Below are 17,714 nucleotides of genomic sequence, written 5' to 3' on the forward strand. Positions count from 1 at the left end.
TGTGCACCAGGAGGAACCCAGGACCCAATGCACCAGCATAGGGTCTGACAAGGATTTCATCCCAATAATGTCTGTCTGGGTGCCATTGTCTAGCATGTAGAGATCTGTGCGAGGGACGGATATGCCTCACCGGACCATCACTGATGACTCATCACCAAACCAGTCATGCTGAATGATGTTACAGACAGCATAACTCCACGGCTTCTCCAGATCCTTTCTCGACTGTCACGTGTGCTCAGGGTGAACCTGCTCTCATCTGTAAAAAGCATAGGGCACGAGTGGCGGACATGTCAATTCTGGTGTTCAATGGCAAATGCCAATCAAGCTCCATGGTGCTGGGCAGTGAGCACAGGGCCCACTAGAGGACGTCGGGCCCTCAGGCCACTCTTATGAAGACTGTTTCTGATTGTTTGGTCAGAGACATTCACACCAGTGGCCTCCTCTCATTTTATAGGGCTCTGGCAGTACTCATACTGTTCCTCCTTGTACAAAAAAGGCCAGATACTGGTCCTGCTGATGGGCTAAGGACCTTCTACGGCCCTGTCCAGCTCTCCTAGAGTAACTGTCTGTCTCCTGGACTCTCCTCCATGCTCTTGAGACTGTGCTGGGAGATACAGCAAACCTTCTAACAATGACACGTATTGATGTGCCATCCTGGAGGAGTTGGACTGCCTGTGCAACCCAACCTCTGTAGGGTCCAGGTATCCCCTCATGCAAGTAGTAGTGACACTGACCCTAGCCAAATGCAAAAGTGGTGAAAAACAGTCAGAAAAGATGATTTGGGGAATAAATCTGTAATACCGTTCCTGTTTTGGGGGCCATCTCATTGTTGCCAATCTAGTGCACCTGTTGTTAGTTTCATTAACACCAAAGCATCTAAAACCGATTAACAACCCCCTCTGATACTTAACTGACCAGATCAATATCCTGAGAGTTTAACTGACATGATGCTATTCTCTGATTACAACGTGTTCCTTTAATATTTTTGAGCAGTGTATAAACTCCAAAACTTGATTTGAGTAGTAATGTATCTTGAAATACCTTTACTAAACCCTAACTAAATAAGTGTTTTCTGCTTTAAAAAAAAAAGACAATTTGCCTTTTGGGTCTTTAGGATATTTAGATAATTTACTAGAACACAAGCCAAAAATATAAAGAAAATTATTTATTTTTTGCAGTATATGTAAATGGGCCATAATGGTTTTATTAGGACCTAGAGCTAGGGATATCCACATGGTGGTAACGGATATCACCATTAAAGTCATACTGAAATGTTTCAAATTAAGACATCTGACAGTGATATAATTTGCTACGTTTACAAGAATTTTAATAATTTTTTTAGTTTATAGGCAATGAAAAGCCATTTTCAACCTACAATAATCAATCAACTTAATTTTTTTAAGATATTTTATATAAATATAAAAAGGATGTTTGGTAGTTGCATTCAAAATCCTTGCGGACCCGCTTAAAAACTTTGCCAGTTTGAATGTTCATAACATTGTAGACATAACGCAACTGGAAATGCTATCCATCATAGCACTCAGGCTTCTGTCCACAATGAAATGCTGTCCTCCTTATAACATGATCAATGATTTATGTAAGAAGTGTTGAAACGTTGAGGAAACCCTTGCCAAAAGTCATCTCATAAACCATTTAGCATTGATTTTTATCCAAATCACAATCTTAGCTAATGATTCAATCTACTCACGACATGCAATCCATAATGAACACACACCAAAAATAGCTGCTTTATTGCTATCATTCGGCTGGCAGTGTTCAGGACACCGGACCATCAGAGCGAAGGGGCGAACGTCCCTCCCGGAGAGTTTGCGTCACAGCTGGCTGCATCGATAACAGCAGCCAAAAATAGCACCAACGTGATAGAGGCGCAGGCTATTTTTGTTGGGGTCGAGAGAACCTATTAAACGCCTGACCCAGAGATGCATCACAGTCATTGACTGCTGGATGGTTTCTGTCCCCTTTCTGCTGGCTGATGTTTTATCCACTTGGACATATTTGAAATACAAACACACTTAAGCTAATTGCTGTGCTAAAAAAGATAGATGGGAAGAGTTGCTTTCATCCGTCATTGAAAGTCCACATTTTTGTCACAGATGCATTTGAGCTGAAATTAGAATAAGGAGTGATTACTGATGAAAACCAATTAGCCTTTTTTAAAAATGGATGATGAAAGTTTTTCACTTTCACTGAAAGAAAAATGTCCATTATACATCCCCTGTGTTGTTTTTCACTTTCACTGAAAGAAAAATGTCCATTATACATCACCCATGTTGTTTCACCATTAGGGTCATTTTATAACAATTTGATTTAAAATTACAAGGTCAAAAAAAATTATCCTTCACATGTTTTTACTTTATTGCCAACTATGAAAAAATATGGAACCAGTTGTGAATAAAAATAAAGCATTATCCTAATATAAATTGAGACTAAAATTCTAACATGGGATGAATTAAATAAAGCAATATCACTGTCCTCTTTAAAGTAGGCCTAGTCCTATTAAAAAGGGCATTTACTAAAACACAAATGATCCCATCAGGACAAGCAATTTACAAAAGTATTTGCATAGTAGCTGTACTCTACTGTGACAGAAAAGTGATTCAAGAGAAATATGTCTTGTACAAATTTTGAGCATTTACATCTTGTGCGATCTATTATTTTGTCTATATAAGGTTTGCTGTCAGTAACTCAATCCTATCCATAAGCTTTACCTAAACGGTATCGACAAATTGGATTTAGATGAGATGTATGCCTGAAGGCTGGGCAATTTCTGCACTCTAGTCAACATACTTTCTACCTACGCAACTATTAACCTCACTGACCAATGACAGTATCAGCATAACAGTAGCAGAGTCACTTCAGGAGAATATCAGACACTATGTCACTGCCATTATTGACACAAAATATGCCTAGTATATAGACTGTCTAAGTTGATTCAATGAGACCCAAATTATATCTCCACAAGCGTCCAAAACGTAAAACCTAATATTGATTTAGGTTCTTTCTGGGAACTCTGGATTCTTTCTTTCCCTGAGGAAACACTTAGATCCATCCATTCATTAATTATCTCAATGGGGCCATCAGCCTCACTGCTTCTGCTGTGCTATTGCATAAGTACAGGACTGGTGGAGGCTGCTGTGTCAGCAGATGTTTACTGAGGGTGTTTTTTTTCTTGTACCTGCTGATCTAACTGCTTGAGTCAGACATCTGCAACACTAACTAGTTCTGACAGACCAGCATATGTTGTGTTTTGGATGCTGGTCTCCCAACCTGGTTACATAAATCACCATTGGTTATACTAGCGTCACCAGTTAAAGGCTATTGCTCGTCCACCAGATAAACCACCACTAGCAAGCACAAGGGAAACAACATGGAAATTTATCCAGTTCCAGTTCAAACACATGTTTGCAAAGACTTGCATTATGATGACTTTTCACAGTCTTTTTAAAGGTGTAAGTTGCAAGGCTCGTCTAATCGTCTCAATGACGCCTTACGATTAGTGGGTGAAGGTTTCTTGCACGTTCTGTCTTTTCAGTGAGTCTAAGTAATTTAATTCCAATTTACTTTTATCTGACTCTATTTTATCATGACCTTGAATTAGGTTAGAGTGCCAATTGGTTATTTGGTCATTTGTATAATAGGTTATCTACACATTTGATTAATCTGTTTAAAGGTGTCATGAACTGGCTTTTTTATTTTTTTTTATACTGATGTCTGAGGTCAACTAATGACGTTTGTGTGGTTTTTACATTGAAAAAACATCATAACTAAAAAGTAATAGGCTATTTCTACACTAGTTTTGAAGCTGGGTTTAGATGGGCGTGCCGCACTGGAGACTTGGAAGTAAACACCCACGGCTAGCATTTGATAAGATTTTGATATTCAATGAGCTTCAGCTCCCCTGTCATATCTATGACCCTGTCAGTTCAGTTCACAGGAGGGATTGTTTTGAAAGTGGCAACCGGAATGATTCTCTCAACCACAGGGCTTGTAAATGTCCTTATCAAACAAACACAATGATTTATTGCTCATCCACCCGCGATTGATTGGACTATTATTTTTGTATTACATGGCCCGCCCGATCGGTCGATATATAAGCGCGAACCGCACGCACGCACGCACGCACGCGCCAAGTCAAGATAGAGTGAATAGCGCAGATCGGGAAAGGAATATTATTTCACTATAAGAGATTAATCGGCCTGCTGACTGGCTTACGTTTTGGTACCCCGTCTGGAAAACAGCCCCTGGGACATTTGGCTTTGCGAGCCCTGGTCATGTCTGAGTCCAGCATGCTAAAGCTATGTTCTGTAAAACACTTACACATAATCAAAATGATCTATAACAATGCAATTCTATCACATATAAAACATGTTTTACTTACATAACTGATCACACATTCCTAATATTAGGATCCTAAGGAAGCTTATGCAGCGACTGTGTTCTTCCACAACCAGAAATATCACAATATCTTGCTATATTCTTTGGCATGTTTATTGTTGTTGGCTAGCGCTAACCGGTCGCCTCCATGAGTCGACGGACAAGTCTACTGAATTAGACGTGCTATAGAGGCGGTGTTTCGTCACGCGATGACGTAAGGATGAAGCACACAATCGTTTTCTGGGTCTGGTGCCTATAAAAGCTTTTCTTTGACTATAAAGTTTTCAGCTCTGAAACTTGCAGGATAATCTTTTATTACCATGATTTTTTATATATCAAAAGCTCAAGGGAAAGTTGATTTCTCAATTCATCACCCCTTTAACTCTTTATTATGGTAACTTAATGGTAACTTTACATAATTATGCCGTTGTTTCCCATGCACACGTAATTAGAATAATTACAACAATCAGGCTCACCATATTTAGATATGGTCTAACAACTTTTTGTTGCTCTAAAAGGAAGAGCCATTATGTCACATGACTGTCTTGTCTTGTGTCACATGTTGTGTTACACAAGACAAGACAGACAGGTGACACATTAGGTCCACTACCCTATATGTAACTAATGCCGATGTGTTAGTCAGAACTCTAAAACATCAGTTTGGTGTTCTCTTATGCTTCACCAAAACTGTGTTCTGGGTGTTATGGACTTAACGTAATCTACTTGAGTTAAGAATTCAAGAGTAAGTCTGAATTATTCAGTGTAACAATTTATTATTAGTCAGGTAAATTAATCATGCCAATTACATAATCAATTTAAAGATAACCAATACATAACATCAATGCTCTGGAGTAAAGAGCAAGAAATGCATGCCTGACCTTGAGGAAATAGGATACATAATGCATAGCATCATGGGCTGATCTGGTTGCAGAATTACGCCCTGCCCTTCTGCTTCATCTCCTTAAATACCACGAGTTCACAATGGGATTTGCATTAATCAAGTCTCCAGACCTGTAGCTTACACCTTATTGAGGATAGGAGGTAAAGACCAATTGGCAGAGGACCCCCACACACACAATAAGCAAAATATCTCTAATCTCTTAAAACCGTTGTTATCTTTTGCTTTTCTTCTGTGAGAATGATACCTTTGCATCATTTCAAATGATTCCAAACATGTATAATACTATATAGTAGCTACTTGTTTACATTAACTCATGTAGATGTTGGGTGTATTATAGGGGAGAGATGGGGGCAATGAAGGGAAAGAAATGTAAATTAAAGGCAATTCTTGGGTGATCAACTTGTGATGTCGTCTCGAATGGGGAAGCTAAATGCACAAGAGAGAGTTCAAATGTTAATTTCCCGAAAACATCCTTTGCTTTCTCGAGTGTAGTTATTCCTTAGCCCAGATGTCCCATCATCAGTTTTACAAAGTCTTTTCAAAGAAAAATGGGGATACCGTGAATAAGCTAAAGTCCCAAAAAAGTTGGCGTGTCCCTTTAAGGAATCCATATTTTGCAGTGCACAGTAGATTCAGAAGGGATGCTGATGAATAAGAAGTGCAGGATATTCTGAGGGCCACAGACAAAACCAGTAGCACAACCAAGTCCAGCATACATCACCAGACAAAAAAGGATGTTGTTTCAACTGAAGGTCGAGTTATGGCAATTTGATTTAAAATGACAAGATTTAAAAAAAAACAACAACATTACAATAAGGTCAATATCATACATTTAGAAAAAAAATGTTTCACTATATTGCCAACTATTCAAAAAATGGAATAAGTTGTGAATGAGAATAAATCATTATCCTAATATAAACTCATTAATTTATTTTACAATCTGAATGGTTGTTTCATATGTTTTAATTCACTTAAAAGAGAATATTAACATATGACTAAAACAACAGTCAAATTCTAACATGGGATGAATTATATCACTGTCCTCTTTAAAGTAGACCTACTATTAAAAAAGCTGCCATGGGCATGTACTAAAACACAAATGATCCCATCAGAACAAGCAATTTACAAAAGTATTCGCAAAATAGCTGTACTCTACTATGACAGATATGTGATTAATTTCAGCAATTTTGCAAATGTATTGCATTTTCCTACAATGCTAACCTGTGACAATCCAGCATCCATACATAGGATAAACAGGCCTAATTGTAACAATAAACTAGAAAAAAACAAGAAGCTATTTACAGTGGTCTGACAGCACAATGAATAATGAATCCCAACGAAATGTGATCCATTCGGAAAATCGCGCGTTAGCACAGAAAAATCAATGTTAATCAATATGACTCATTGCTTGCAATAATTTTGTATATAAACAACAGGAATAAACTGGTCTAGTCAGAGTGACAAGACCAATAAATCTGCCTCTCAATTTAGCACATTAGCACCTCACAAAAACAATACACACACACACACACACACACACACACACACACACACACACACACACACACACACACACACACACACACACACACACACAGCCTTCAATCAGGCTATATTCTCCATACGCGAAAACAAACATATTCCCATGTATGAAACAAGCCTTTCAGTGGACTATTACTTTTGACTCTGTTGGGAACACTCTGAATATTAAACAACAATATAAAGGCATCAATAAGACATGGATCAGAAAGCAGCCACACAGAGGTTTGTTTAAAAAATGAATAGCATTACTCCCCACAAATACGCAAACACTGAAACACTGAATCTAATCTTAGAGCAGTGATTCTCATTTTTTACTCCAAGAGCACCAGTTTTTCACTTTAATATTCAAATGCCATTATTCAGTTGAATTAGAGGCAATTGTTCAAGACATATCTTGTGATTTAGTTGTAGTTTACTTAAATTAAAATGTATTTTAAGTCATTTTGAAGCCTGCTTGGAAGTTTGCTGAGGCCCTCTGGTTGAGAACCACTGTCCTCATCTGCATTTGCATTTGCATGAATGAATGAAATCTCACCTGTAAATAATGACAAGGCCTCATGGAGGACTTCAGATCTTGAGGCATGGACGGTTTCTCTAGGTTGAGGGAAGATTTGCGGTATGCTTCTTTAGCCTGGCTGACGGTCAGCGTCGACCAGGAGCTGCGCTTCATAAATTTCCCCTCGGGGGCCATGGCGATGCTCTCGCATGCTGAACATTTTACATCATTGTTGCTTTTGGAGGTCTTGAGAGAAAGGTCACCAAAGTGGCCATGGCCCGTGTCTGGGTAACAGTGAGTGATATGATCTCCGTGGTGCCGGCTCATGATGCTGGGAGTCCGGTAGGTGCTGTCACTGTCCAAGTTGTCATCAGAGCTCCACCAGCCAGCTATCCCTGAGCGTTGCTTGGAGTCCGACTTGCGTTCCTTGCTCTTACTCCGTTTGCTGTGTTTATGGTTTCCATGGTGATGTCCGTGATGATGGTGGTGGTGGTGTCCGCTGTCTGAGCGAGAGTCTCCCTTGGTGCCGTTCATCTTAGATGACCCCTCGAGCGAGTGGGATTTGGTGAAGAGCTTCTGGACGGAGTGCACCAGGTGTCGGATGCGCCCGGGACTCTCGTTGCGCTGCTCGCTGCTTGTGGTGGTGGCAGACGTGCGCTGGTACTGCAACGTGTGGAAACCGTCTCTGTGAATCGGCAGCTGCTTCTCAAATTGGTCGAGGAGGTTGGCAGGAATGCGATTCATCTTCCCGGACCCGCCGCCCCCACCGCCAACACTGACACCAACCCCTCCACCGCCGCTGCCACCATGAGAAGTGGAGCCGTCATCCCGCGAGCCGTCGTGGTGTGAACTGTAGTGCATTCTGGGAAAGGTGCTGCTGGAAACGTGGTCAGATGCCATGGAAACGGGCATCACCATGCACTCCGAGTGGATGGAGCTGCGGGGCGAGCAGCGGTGTGGATCCAGAGGGCAGCTCTCGGTCGGACTGAGCAGGTAGGGAGAGCGAGAGTCGGGGCCGACATGCTGCAAGTGATCAAGAGACTGATCGCAGTCTGGCAGCCCACAGGTGTGTCCTGATGTGAAGGTGAGCTGAGGACGGCCGCTTGATAATCCTTTCATATTCCTGGGAGGGGAGGGGTAGCTGTCTTCATCGAAGTACGGTGGTGGAGACCATGAATCTAGCTGATCTATGAAAGACAAAGAAAGGAAAAGAGAAGTGAGGATGAGTGAGTGTGGCATTCAGCATCAGTTTAGACCTTGTTCAACCTTTACGCAAACTACATTTTCAGACATTTCCCCATGGGTATGTAGGCAGGCACTAATAGATGTTTGCAAAATAGCCTGCTGGGATTCAAACAAGCTGATTACTAAGTCACTGAGTTTTCATGAATTCAACATATTCTCTTAAACCTCTGCAAAGAGATGGAAAAAATAACACTTAAGTTCACGAATGGAATGAAATCATGTTGTCCAGACAAAAGCACGTCCTATAGCCCTCCACCGATCCTCCCCATCTGGTCCTACCAGGCCTTACAAGGACAGAGTTGCAAGTCTTGCCATTTATCCAATGCAAAGTAAAATAATAGCCTATCATTTCAGAACCGCTGGGCCATCCGTCAAAGCCGGCTCCGGAGAGAGAGGGAGCACTTCGAGGTGCTTCAGCGGTTGTCCTTGAGAGACATTGCTCAGAGATTAAAACCACATTCACTGTGATCTTTCATCACAGCCACATTTGGGCAGCCTGCCGCTATCTTCATCAGAGCTAAGGCTCAGTGATGGCATTTTTCACATCCAGCCATTTGCCCTTTCTGACATAACTATTTCATGCTGCTGGATCATGTGTCATTTCACACAGGTGATTAATGGGAATTTTCATGTGTTCGAAATACAGGGTAATGCATATTAAAATAAAGGTCATTTTTCAATTGCTAAAGAAAAAATGCTGTCAAAGAACGTCAGGTTTAATTAGTTTTTCATTGTAAAAAGTGAGGACTTGTTAAACTCCATGCTGTTTTAATCTCTGAGATATTAATAAAAAATGTAAAGGTCCCATTCTTCGCGTGTTTTCGAAGCTTTGATTATGTTTACAGTGTGCAATAAAACATAAGTTCATATTTTGCGTGTAACGGGGAGATGCAAGCGCTGAATGCCATAGACAGTAAAAGAAATGGACAGAGCGATCCCATTGACGTCAACGGCGAAAAAATAAAGTCAACCTAGGGGCACTCACTTCCTGATGGCTGAGCGAACTGCGCAGGCTCAGACTGAGCTTGACGACGTAGATGTGACGTGAGCAACCTGTCTGACAGTTGTAGGTCTTCTAGTAGTTGTAGAAAGTGAAATCTGAATCAATAGCGGAAAATTTTTGTATAGCTGCAAAGTTTCAGTTTATGCCCAAGACAGCTGCAATAACAGGCAGTGCAACACAAATGAAAAATTACTGAGTGTACACTTACATCTCTCTTGAAACATCCATCGACAAGTCAAGAATACACTACCTTTTAAAAGTTTGAGAAATTAATACTTTTATTAAGCAAGAACACCTTAAATTGTATACTGTTATAATGATACACACATTTCTATTCAATATATAACCCTAGAAAAAAAAAGAAAAAAAAACTGGCAGCAAAGAACTGGGCCAAAGACAAAAGCAAAAACATCTTGGTGTGAATTTGGAAAGCAACCAATTCAAAATCCTCCCTTGTGTTTAATTAGAGCACAAACAGTGTACTGACCCATAGGGAGATCTTTAGCTCAGGTCAGCACACACCATAATGATGCCCAAGTCCATCTTGATTGAAGAGGACCTGAAGGAGAATGTCAAGTTTGTTTATTCTGAGCGTGTGAAAGTGATAGTGAATCACAAAGAGCCACTTCATTAAAAAACTTTGTGAGAGGCTAAACAACACAGAGAATCACATTAAAGCATATCCAGAACAAACAGTACTATTGGATCACTGTCTGTAAACACCAGCCAATACAGCTGCTTAATTACGTTCTTCTAAAGGTTAAAAGAAAAGAACCTTCAAGGAATCAGATTTGTTCATCAAAAAATCGAAGCAATGGGATTGTGTCCTAAACTCCCAGAAGGCTCTGCAATAAACCACACTGTTACATTTCTGAATCTGAGGGGACGGATAAAACTGACAGGACCATAATGGTTCTGGTCTCACTGGAAATGCAATAATCTCTCAGCAGCCTGTTGTTGGTTATTTCAACTTCATCCAAATCCAACACAATTGCAGCGAAATATCTGGAGACAACAACAGAGCAGCACAGATTGCAGACTGAAATTAACAAAGCACAAAGTCCATGCCAAAGGAAGTGAATCTATCCAACAGAAAACACCAGCCTTAAATGGCTTGTTTGTATTTCCTGCATTTTTTTTCTATAATGTAGCTACATGTAACACATTTACATAATACCGCCTGTTGACTATTTTACTGTTTTAGAAACACATCATTGCATGGACTTCCTACGAATTTAAGAGAGGTTTCAGAAGTTCAAACTTGCAAGTGATCAGATTAAAGTAGCATGCATATTTGGCGTGCTGTCCAAGGAGAGGGCTCTGAGCTCTGTATTTTGGCCTGAACCCAGAGTACTCCCCCCTATCTCTGGTTAGGATAGTAAACAGGCAAATCTGAGGAGAAAGGGTGGTGGAGAGATGCTGAAAACTGCAGAGAAACATGGGTGAATGGGCTATATATACATACATACAGGTCCTTCTAAAAAAATAGCATATGTGATAAAAGTTCATTATTTTCCATAATGTAATGATAAAAATTTAACGTTCATATATTTTAGATTCATTGCACACCAATTGAAATATGTCAGGTCTTTTATTGTTTTAACACTGATTATTTTGGCATACAGCTAATGAAAACCCAAAATTCCTATCTCAAAAAAATTGCATATCATGAAAAGATTCTCTAACCGAGCTATTAACCCAATCATCTGAATCAACTAATTAACTCTAAACACCAGCAAAAGATTCCTGAGGGTTTTAAAAATTCCCAGCCTGGTTCATTACTCAAAACCGCAATCATGGGTAAGACTGCCGACCCGACCCTGTCCAGAAGGCCATCATTGACACCCTCAAGCGAGAGGGTAAGACACAGAAAGAAATTTCTGAACAAATAGGCTGTTCCCAGAGTGCTGTATCAAGGCACCTCAGTGGGAAGTCTGTGGGAAGGAAAAATGTGGCAAAAAACGCTGCACAACGCTGTCAAGTACCCACAGTCATTGATGGTCTGGGGTGCCATGTCAGCTGCTGATGTTGGTCCACTGTGTTTTATCAAGGGCAGGGTCAATGCAGCTAGCTATCAGGAGATTTTGGAGCACTTCATGCTTCCATTTGCTGAAAAGCTTTATGGAGATGAAGATTTGGTTTTTCAGCACAACCTGGCACCTGCTCACAGTGCCAAAACCACTGGTAAATGGTTTACTGACCATGGTATTACTGTGCTCAATTGGCCTGCCAACTCTCCTGACCTGAACCCCATAGAGAATCTGTGGGATATTGTGAAGAGAAAGTTGAGAGACGTAAGACCCAACACTCTGGATGAGCTTAAGGCCGCTATCGAAGCATCCTGGTCCTCCATAACACCTCAGCAGTGCCACAGGCTGATCGCCTCCATGCCACGCCGCACTGAAGCAGTCATTTCTGCAAAAGGATTCCCGACCAAGTATTGAGTGCATAACTGAACATAATTATTTGAAGGTTGACTTTTTTTGTATTAAAAACACTTTTCTTTTATTGGTCGGATGAAATATGCAAATTTTTTGAGATTGTAATTTTGGGTTTTCATGAGCTGTATGCCAAAGTCATCAGTATTAAAACAATAAAAGACCTGAAATATTTCATTTAGTGTGCAATGAATCTAAAATATATGAAAGTTTAATTTTTAACATTACATTATGGAAAATAATGAACTTTTACCACATATGCTAATTTTTTTAGAAGGACCCATATATATATATATATATATATATATATATATGCACTCACCTAAAGGATTATTAGAAACACCTGTTCAATTTCTCATTAATGAAATTATCTAATCAACCAATCACACGGCAGTTGCTTCAGTGCATTTAGGGGTGTGGTCCTGGTCAAGACAATCTCCTGAACTCCAAACGAAATGTCAGAATGGGAAAGAAAGGTGATTTAAGCAATTTTGAGCGTGGCATGGTTGTTTGTGCCAGATAGGCCAGTCTGAGTATTTCACAATCTGCTCAGTTACTGGGATTTTCACGCACAACCATTTCTAGGGTTTACAAAGAATGGTGTGAAAAGGTAAAAATGTCCAGTATGCAGCAGTCCTGTGGGTGAAAATGCCTTGCTAATGCTAGAGGTCAGAGGAGAATGGGCCGACTGATTCAAGCTAATAGAAGAGCAACTTTGACTGAAATAACCACTTGTTACAACCGAGGTATGCAGCAAAGCATTTGTGAAGCCACCACATTCACAACCTTGAGGCGGATGGGCTACAACAGCAGAAGACCCCACCGGGTACCAGTCATCTCCACTACAAATAGGAAAAAGAGGCTACAGTTTGCAAGAGCTCACCAAAATTGGACAGTTGAAGACTGGAAAAATGTTGCCTGGTCTGATGAGTCTCGATTTCTGTTGAGACATTCAGATGGTAGAGTCAGAAATTGGCATCTTTGGGATGTGGTGGAACAGGAGCTTCGTGCCCTGGATGTGCATCCCACAAATTTCCATCAACTGCAAGATGCTATTCATATGGGCCAACATTTCTAAAGAATGCTTTCAGCACCTTGTTGAATCAATGCCACATAGAATTAAGGCAGTTCTGAAAGCAAAAGGGAGTTACACACACAGTATTAGTATGGTGTTCCTAATAATCCTTGAGTGTATATAAACAGAACAAAATTATAATCGCAACACTTTTGTTTTTTGCCCCCATTTAGGTTTAATCATTTAAACGTTCCTTTGAAGTTTGGGCAAAAACTTGGCAGAGTTGTGTTTTTTGTGTATTTTATTTTTAAAAAATCACATTTCTGGATCTCATATGGTGATTGTGAAACACACGGGACACTTCAATACGTGATTTCATGGTGAAATGCTGCCTCTACGTGTGGTGTGAATGCTCTAATCTGTTAATATGGGCGGCAAAAAAATATGTGCAGTTTACACTCTGCTAACGCGTGCAGTGTGAAACCGGCCTAAAACCTTTTCTATGTACACAAAAGGCCAATTTCTCTCAAATATGGTTATATTGTTCACAAATCTGTTTAAATCTGTGTTAGTGAGCACTTCTCCTTTGTCGAGATAATCCATCCAACCCCTGGGTGTGGCATTTAATGCTGATTGAACAGAATGATTATTCATATGATTATGCACAGGTGTGTCTTAGGCTGAGTTTATCACTGATTAATTCGAGAACCGATTCATTAAGAAGAACTGGCTCACAAGATTGATTCATTCGTGAATCGTACTATACTGGTTGTGCTGCATGTTTGTTGCTTGATGAGCAAGAACCAGTTCTCGATTTTCAACCTTAAATAAATAAAGAAACCAGAGACTAAACAGGTTCAGCATCATTCGCTGCTGAATATTTAAAACCATTATTTATCAGGGTAACTGTTGAAAATTCTGAAAATAAGGCCTGATTCTTGCCTATGTCTTCTGATAGTCTCCTTCTTGTGGTGGACGGAGAGGTCCTTTGATCTCAGCGAGTTCAGATGAGGTCATCGAAGGCTCAATGTTTGTGTGAGTGTTATGGCACTGCTCAACTGTGCTCTACAGCCTCAAGCACTTCCTGTCACCTCATCTCATGATTTCAGTATTCTTATACTGGATGGTCCCTAGGGAATAAATACGGCTCACTACAGCATCCTGCATACTAACAGCATGAGTGCAATCAGCCACAGGCGCATTCGCATCTCTCTCTCTTTCTCTTTCTCTTGTCTCTCTGCAGGGGGCAGCAGGTAGAAGCTTTATTTTGCTGACTCTGTCGCTACAGAAGCGCTAGTGAAGACAAATGATCCATCCACCACATTAACACCAGAGAAAGGTGGCAAAGAGACCTGATGGAACTGTTAAAACTGCACAGCCACGACAACAACTCTGACAAAACAAGTGAGATCCCTATAGGGACTATAGGGAACATTCTAATAAGTGAACAAACTAGACTCACAACAGATTTAAATAGATTTAAATGTGAGCATAAGTAATAATATGATTATAAAAATAAATAAAACAACATATTGTGTAAAGTAATATTTTTTTACTACACTTGACTAACTAATATTTATGTCTTCCATCATCTCAGAACTTATTACAATGCATTCTGGGATTACATGAAATGCTGCTTTAGAAAATTCTACAACGCCTAAAACGAGGTATCTTAAGAGTCAGCATAATTATATGTGAGAAACCATATGAATGCAGGAGATATCTCTCTTTTGTCACTACAACATGCTTCATTAAGCAGAATGTTCCCACAATGTCCTACTTTGTTCCAGCTTGACAATTAATCCTCCAATTAATCACCCCCCTCAAAAGTGATTGCCACAGCAGTCCTTTTCTTCCCTCGCGAACAATCTTACTTCATATGAACTCACTTTTAGAGAGCAAGGACGTCATTCTCTCCTGCCCAGGAGAGAGAGAGAGATTCCTAGAGTCTGATAAGCCCGGTGAGTTCCTGTTAAATGCTTATCGTAAAGGAGTGAATTAGCATTGTGACGAGGGCTATTATCTGTGCTTGGTTCTATTCAGCATCGTAAAACATGCCTATTACGGCAGACTAAACACAAATATTTGGCATAGCCTATAGAGAGGTTTATGAACCATACAAAAACTATAGAAAATGTTAAATTTATAGCTATTAAAAAATTATTCTAGGGCTGGTGATTTCTCGATTTTAACAGGTTAGTTCACCCAAAAATGAAAATTCTCTTATTAATTACTTAACCTAATGTCGTCCGAGTCCGACACATCTCCGTTCATCTTTGGAACACAAATGAAGATATTTTTGTTGAAATCCGATGGCTTAGATAGCCTTCATTGACACCAATGTCATTATCTCTCTCAATACCCATAAAAGGCACTAAAGACATCGTTACAAAGTCCATCTCACTACAGTGATTCTACAATAAATTTATGACTTGACAAGAATAGTTTTTGTGCTCAAAAAAACATATATAATGATGGGCTGAACTCAAAACAAAGTTTCAAACGGTTCTGAATCAGTGTATTGATTCATGATTTGGATCACATGTCAAAATGCCAGACTGCTGAAATCACGTGACATTGGCGATCCGAATCAGGAATCAATACGCTGATTCATAACCGTTCAAAACTTTGTTTTGAATTCGGCCCATCACTATATAAGTTGTTATTTATTTTTTTGCGCACAAAAAATATTCTTGTAGCTTCGTAACATTTTTGTAGAGCCAATGGGGAGATGGACTTTGTAACGACGTCTTTAGTGCCTTTTATGGGTCTTGAAAGAGGAAATGACATTGGTGTCAATGAAAGCCTGTCTGAGCCATCAGATTTCAACAAAAAAAATGTCTTAAGTTGTGTTCCGAAAATGAACAGAGGTCTTACAGGTGTCGAACGACATTAGGGTAAGTAATTAATGAGATAATTTTTATTTTGGGGTGAACTAACCCTTTAAGAATCGATTAGGCATCCTGGATGCTCCAGGACCAAAGTGTGCATGTGTGCGGACGTACAAGGATACCGTGTTTTGCTCACACAACTTGAATTTTTCTCTTCTCCAAATGCTCACTTAAGGAGTGTTTAAACTGATACTGATTTTCAGTGACAAAGCAACAAGGAAGCCATTTATTTTCAATGAAAGTTTATTTCTGGCAATAGCGATTGCTGGTTCATGATATATGCAAGTATTTGAGATGCAATTAATTTAAATCGATTAACAGCCTTAATTAAAATGATTCAATTATACTTTTAATTAGGACTGTTTGAATAAATACTGAAAAACAGTCAAATGTGTCTTTGTAAAATGCTGGCCAGTACTGCATTCCTTAATATTGCTGCAGCAGATTCTGGGAGGTGAAATTTGTTTCATAAATCATGACGCTAAAACTGCAGCTGGTGGGTCCATACAATACAACTGGCCTAAAAATGTCTGAACACAGAACTACATGGAAAGAACCCAGAACAGCTTGCTATAGGAAATCATTCAGGAGTAACTTTTTTAAGTGACATTTAAATGCCGACTAGCAGGCAAATAAGTTTAAAAAAAAATTTAAAAACTAAAATAAAATAAAAAAGCAACAAAAAAAACTGCAGTTGCCACAGTAACCGGTACTTAAAGTGTCTTCAGCTGTCATGTGACAGAAACAGTTTCATATCTTTGCAGAAATGCCATACATTCATTAAGTATTAAAGATACAAGGTAGTGAATCAGAACTCAAAGGAGGGATGTTTTACAGCTCTATGCACCTATTGTACCTTTTTTTTTTTTAATTGCACCTTGTAAATACTTCCTATCTCAGGAACTTTATTTACCATATCACAATATTAAAGAAAGGTGACAATCCCATCACTTTTACAACAGATGGGAATGTCCCTAAGACTGGGTTTCACCAAGTCACCATCATATCAGGCGTACCATGTGCCTCCAAACTAGTCATGATTTATTCTCAATATTAATTGGATTGGAAATCCACCACTTAAATGGCAAATATTTCTAAATCTTGTAAGAAAACAATGTTCATTCTTGAAAGCTCTGTAAAAGCTGCTTGCTAGACTTCTTCAGGACCACGGACAGCTCATCAACATTTAAGATCGATTTCAGAACCACCACTCCAACTACTGTACTCTAAAAGCTCTTAATCCCAGTCTATTGTCATCATTTAGAGTTTAATGAGACTATAAAGCACCGCTAGATCTTTGTAATGCATCTAATGTGTGTAACAAAACTAAGAAGATCCAAAACAAGGTCTTAGTCAGATGATCTGGTATCTCAAAATATCTAAATACCTACAAAATGCCTACACTACAATTACAAATGTGCAATTTATGTTTCCCGCAAATGCTTTTATCAAAAATTATGGGTACTTTTGAAAGACTGTCCGTTGAAATGAAGGAGAATTTAGCTGCCAGGTGGTAAGACTTTGATCTAAACCCAAATTTCTTTCTCCTGCAGTCGAGATTAGTGCCATCAAAAGAGGTTAAAGGATCATCCCGCCAGCATCTGTTTGAGTGTCTGCTGGATTCATGTGCATACTTAAATACATATGCACAAACAGGTATGCAAGAAATATCATGCATATTAACAAACAAGCCACATAAGCAAATGGTAAAAAGTAAACACACACACAATCAGACTATAATAGAGTATATATTTGTACCTGGAGGAAATGTGAAATCTTGTTGGATTA

The 17,714-nt window shown here is 39.5% G+C and overlaps 1 protein-coding gene across 8 annotated transcripts in view; it reads right to left on the reverse strand.

The window, feature by feature from the left end:
• dlgap2a (discs, large (Drosophila) homolog-associated protein 2a) overlaps positions 1–17,714 on the reverse strand; it is a 238,503-nt gene that overhangs the window by 54,543 nt on the left and 166,246 nt on the right. For 7 of the 8 annotated variants that reach the window (XM_067455481.1, XM_067455487.1, XM_067455480.1 and 4 more), the window contains one exon: positions 7,374–8,521. In XM_067455481.1, the coding sequence (XP_067311582.1) occupies positions 7,374–8,521 (1,148 nt within the window). Of the gene's footprint in view, positions 1–7,373; positions 8,522–10,069; positions 10,142–17,714 lie in introns of all 8 variants that reach the window. The other variant, XM_067455482.1, reaches the window with a different exon arrangement.

The sequence above is a fragment of the Pseudorasbora parva genome, chromosome 10 (genome assembly GCF_024679245.1).
Source record: "Pseudorasbora parva isolate DD20220531a chromosome 10, ASM2467924v1, whole genome shotgun sequence".
In the NCBI taxonomy this organism is placed as follows: domain Eukaryota; kingdom Metazoa; phylum Chordata; class Actinopteri; order Cypriniformes; family Gobionidae; genus Pseudorasbora; species Pseudorasbora parva.